We start from the raw sequence: 4,869 nt of genomic DNA, 5'->3' as shown, positions 1-4,869 counted from the left end.
GGGGGGGCAGATTAACACTTCCACGGTGAGGGAGGGAGGGGGAAAGGGCCAGGTGCTGCCCATGGCGGGGCGGGGGCATGGAGTGGAGGTATGGGTGGGGGGGTGGTGGCTCCTGCCACTGTTTGAACCCCAGGAGGCCGGGGTGGGGTGTGCCCCTTGGATCTGAGTGGGGTGGGCAGGCTGGAACCAGTGCTGCGTGGGACTCTTCTCAGCCGGCAGCGCTGGGAGTGGCTGCAGCCACCCCAAATTTTGCCACAGCTCTACTCCCAGCCCCGGGCTGCCAAATGCAGCCTGGCTCCATGTCCCGCCTGCACCCACGCACTGGGAAGAGCTGAGACTGTGCTGGTAACAGAGCTGTGGCAAAATTTTGGGTGGCTGCAGCCCCCTGTCAGCGCCTGCTCCAAACCCACCCTGCCGAGAACAGTCCCACGCGGTGCCAGAAGAGCCTCAGAGCCCCCCCTGGGCAGCGCCTGCCCCTGCCCCCTTCCTCCCTCACTGCAGGGGGCATTGATCTGCCCTCCCCTATGCCCCTTCCCTCCCTTACCCCTCCCCTTCCCCCACCACAGACTTACCACCTGGAGGCAGCTGTATCAGATCATTATTGGCTGATATGCCTCCTTAAATATTGGCTATTGGTATAGGCCTTCAAAATCTCTATCAGTGCACCCCCAGTCATAAGCAACTTAAACCTTCATAGGCAAACTTACTTGCTTTTTCATGCACAGAATTGCAAAGTTAGAGGGGTAAGGAATTGGGAGGCACTACTTCACAGTCAGGGCGGCTAGGATCTGGAACCAACTTACAAGGGAAATGGTGCTCGCTTCTACCCTGGGGATCTTCAGAAGGAGGCTAGATAATCACCTAGTCGGGGTCATTTGACCCCAGCATTCTTTCCTGCCGTGGCAGGGGTCAGACTTGATGATCTGCTCAGGTCCCTTCCAACCCTACCAACTATGAATGCAGTAGAGGCATATTGTAATTCAGTACTTTTGCATGTTTCAAAATTTGTTTTGGGAAGTTTAGTTTAAAAAAGATTATGAACGTTGTTGTTTATAGAATCATAGAAAATGAGGGTTCAAAGGGACCTCAGGAAGTCATCTAGTCCAACACCCTGCTCGGAGAATGACCATCCCCCACTATCCCAGCCAAAGATTTATCTTGTCAGGTCTTAAAAACATTCAAGCGTGGTGATTCCACAACCTTTCACAGTAGCCTGTTTCAGTGCTTTACTACCCTTCTAGTGAGAGAGTATTTTTCAGATATCTATCCTAAACCTTCTGTGCTGCAACTTGAAACCATTGCTCATTCTTCTCTCATCTGCTACCACTGAGAACAGTGTAGTCTCATCCTCTTTGGAAACACCCTTCAGGTTGCTGAAGGCTGCTATTAAGTCCCCCCTCAGTCTTCTCCAAATTAAATAAGCCCAGTTCCCTCAGCCTCTCAGAAGTCACGTTTCCCAGTCCCCTAGCCATTTTTGCTGCCTTCCTCTGGGCTCTCTCTGATTTACCCGCATTCATTCCATAATGGGGGCCCAAAACTGGACGCAGTATTCCAGATGTGGCCTCACCAGTGCTGAATAGAGGGGAATAATCATTTCTCTCAATCTTCTGGCAGTGTTTCTACTAATGCAGCCGGGTATGCCATTAGTCTTCACAACAAAGGCATGCTGTCAGCTCATATTCATCTTATTGTCCACTGGCTGCTTTGCCAGTCATCCCCAGCCTGTACTGGTGCACGGGATTGCTCTGTCCTAAATTCAGGACTTTACACTGCTCCTTATTGAATTTCATAAGATTTGTTTTCGTCCAATCCTCCAATTTCTTTGGTCTCTCTGAATCCTAGCCCTACCCTCCAGCATATTTTACTACTCTCCCCAGCTTGGTGTCATCTGCAGACTTGGTGAGGGTGCACTCTATCTCATCCTCTAGGTTGCTGATCAAGATACTGAGCAAAACCGGCCATAGGGCACTCCACTTGATACTGGCTGCCACCTAGACACTGATCTATTGATTGCTACCTTTTAAATCTGAGGAGCCAGCCAGTTTTCTTTCCACCTTACTGTCCATTCATCTAACCTGTATTTCTTTAGCTTGCTTGCAAGATTGTTATGGGAAACTATATCAAAAGCCTTGCTAAAATCAAGGTATATCATGTCCACTGCTTTCCCCGCATCCACAGTGCCAGTCATCTTGTCATAGAAATCAGTCTGGTTGGTCCAGCATGACTTGCCCTTGTTGAATCTGTGCTGATTGTTCCTAATCTCCAACTTTTCCATGTGCTTAGTAATTGATTCCTTGAGGACCTGGTCTATGATTTTTCCAGGGATAAGGGTGGGCACTATATTTGCCCTATATTATTTTACATATGGGTGCTATATTTGCCCTTTACAGTTGCGTGGGACCTCTCCTTATTGCCACGAGTTTTCAAAGATAATGGACAGTGGCTCTGAAATCACATTTGTCAATTCCCCCATCAGGTCTGGCCCTTGTATATGTCCATCTTTTCTAAAGAGTCCCTAATCTGTTTTTTGCCACTGCTGGCTACCAAACCATGCTGGCAGGTGCAGTAGTCTGGAAGCTGGCCTTGCCTGTGGTGACTGAGGTAAAAAAAATGTCAAATACTACCAGCATTTTCTGCATCTTCTGGTGCTAGGTTGCCTCCCGTGTTCACTAAGGGACCTACACTTTCCTTGATCTTCGTCTTGTTGCTAACATACTTGTAAAAACTCTTCTTGTTACCGTTCATGTCCCTAGCTAGCTAGCTGCAACTCCAACTCCACTTTGGCCTTCTTGATTTCATTCTTTCATGCCCAAGCAATACTCCCTAGTCATTTGTCCAACTTTTAAAAGTTTACATGCAAAGTCCTACTTCCAAACCCTATCAAAAGCAAATCTTTCAATTAACGTAGATGGGCTTTGAATGCAGATCTGTAATAAATAATAATCAGACAAATTGGAGGAAGAATCTGAGATTTTGAACATTCACTTTTCCCACCAGCTTGATTTGGAGTTATGGATGCTCAGTAGTACTGGCAGGGGTCATCAGATGAATACAGCCTTATTTAACATCATGTGAATACAGCCTTAATTAGTTTTGCTAATAATCTGGAAAAAGATATAAACAGAATGTGAATGAAACATGCAGATGACACTAAATTTGGGTTGCAGTGCAGACACCAATCAACACAAAATACAAAGGGATCTGAAAAGAAATATGGGTAGAAAATAAAACTGAAAAGCAATTTAGAGAAAATGCTACCTAATACATTCAGCAAAAGTATAATTTAGTTGAACAATAACTTATGATGGTAATGATACAGTTACAAATAACAGAATGTTGTCAGCAAGTAGGAAGCAGAACCATAATTCATTAACAGTTATTTTTACGGGGCTTTCAGTGCACAGTAATTAACCAGGCAATCCTTGCAACATGCTGTCTAAGCTTCCTCCACAACACTTTACAGACTGGGGGTAGGGGCTCAACCAGATGAATGAATTGACTTGCCTTGTGGGAAAATCAGAATTGCAATGGTGCCCCTGCTGCAGTCCTCCTGCTGTGTTGACTTCATCCAAACCACAGTGTTCTCCTTTGTGATCAGGTGTAACTAAGGAATATAATGTAACTAGGAATAACAAAGGAAGAGAAAAGCTTTTGTATCAGGAAAAACTTACAGTGGAGGGCATTAAGCTGTATAATGCTCTCCTAGACTAGGGAGTATTGTTTGGGCATGAAGGAATGAAATCAAGAAGGCCAAAGTGGAGTTGGAGTTGCAGCTAGCTAGCTAGGGACATGAACAGTAACAAGAAGAGAAAACCCCACGTGGACAGCAGTTGGAAGGGGAAGCTTTGTCCTTTCCTATCCTCCAAATGCTTATTTCAGTGGGAGCATCCAATCCCCTTCTTCCTAATTTTCTCTGTTCCCTCTTTCTCTTTGAGTCATTCTTGCTCAGTGGTCTGTTAGAAGCTCAGACAAGAGACTACAGACCAGCTAGCTGCCTTCAGGCAGTGACTGTCCTCCACATGCTTCTGAGGATTCCCATTCCTACCCTAGTGAGTTTGATCACTAGATCTCTGTGCATTCACTGCAAGTAGAAAAATTGGGGTGTGGAGTTTGTTTTTCAAACCACTTGATTAATTTTTCAATAAAAACAGTGCATTCCTAATTAGGGATGGGATATTGCCATTTTTAATTATGTGAAAGTGGTGTATTTTTATTTGCTGTGTTATGATAAATACTGTAAAATTGTTCCTGTAAAATGGCTTCCTATAGTTGGAGAACACAGGTGGGGGAAAGGGGAAGCTACACACTTAAACATATTTCTGTTTGTTCTCTTAGGTGAAAAAGGTAGTACACACAGGTTTTCTTCCATCTTTAAGAATCTTTTGCAAGAAGAACTTGATAAATCAACTTGGCAGCTGGTAATAGAAGAACTGGCCAGAAAAAAACTGTGGCAGGTGAGTTTATTATTTTGCAAGGGAAACTAGCAAGTCCATTCATATCTGTATAGACTTGGGTAAAAGTAGGTGACTTTTTTTTTTTTATTATACATTGGTGCAATATTGGATCGGCACTGATATAAAGAAAGTTGTCTGTATTGGAAATCGGCCTGATGTAGCCAATAATGTGGTCAATAAAAGGCCTGTGCACGTACACAGCCGCAGTGCAGCACATAGGTGATGAGGAGCACAGCTCAGCAGCTTGGAGAGCTGCATGCAGCTGGCCAGTCTATTGTGGTGGAAGGGGAGGGAAAGGGTGTGGGGGGCAGATCACAGCCCCCATGGTGAGGGAAGGAGTGGGGTTGGGGCAGGGGCAGAGGCAGGCATTGCACAGGCAGGATGCGGGATAGAGCCCCAGGTCGTTGGGGGGGGG

General features: G+C 45.6%; 1 protein-coding gene across 1 annotated transcript in view; it reads left to right on the top strand.

The window, feature by feature from the left end:
* The window catches only part of TRANK1 (tetratricopeptide repeat and ankyrin repeat containing 1), a 78,903-nt gene that overhangs the window by 17,162 nt on the left and 56,872 nt on the right, over nt 1-4,869 (top strand). Inside the window, exon 5 of the mRNA XM_019508985.1 lies at nt 4,336-4,454. Coding sequence (XP_019364530.1) covers nt 4,336-4,454 — 119 coding nt within the window. The remainder of the gene's footprint in view (nt 1-4,335; nt 4,455-4,869) is intronic.

Source organism: Gavialis gangeticus, unplaced genomic scaffold (assembly GCF_001723915.1).
Source record: "Gavialis gangeticus isolate Ggan-Ray unplaced genomic scaffold, GavGan_comp1, whole genome shotgun sequence".
NCBI lineage: Eukaryota > Metazoa > Chordata > Crocodylia > Gavialidae > Gavialis > Gavialis gangeticus.
The sequence above is the reverse complement of the archived record's forward strand: the minus strand, read 5'-3'. Positions and strand labels throughout refer to the sequence as shown.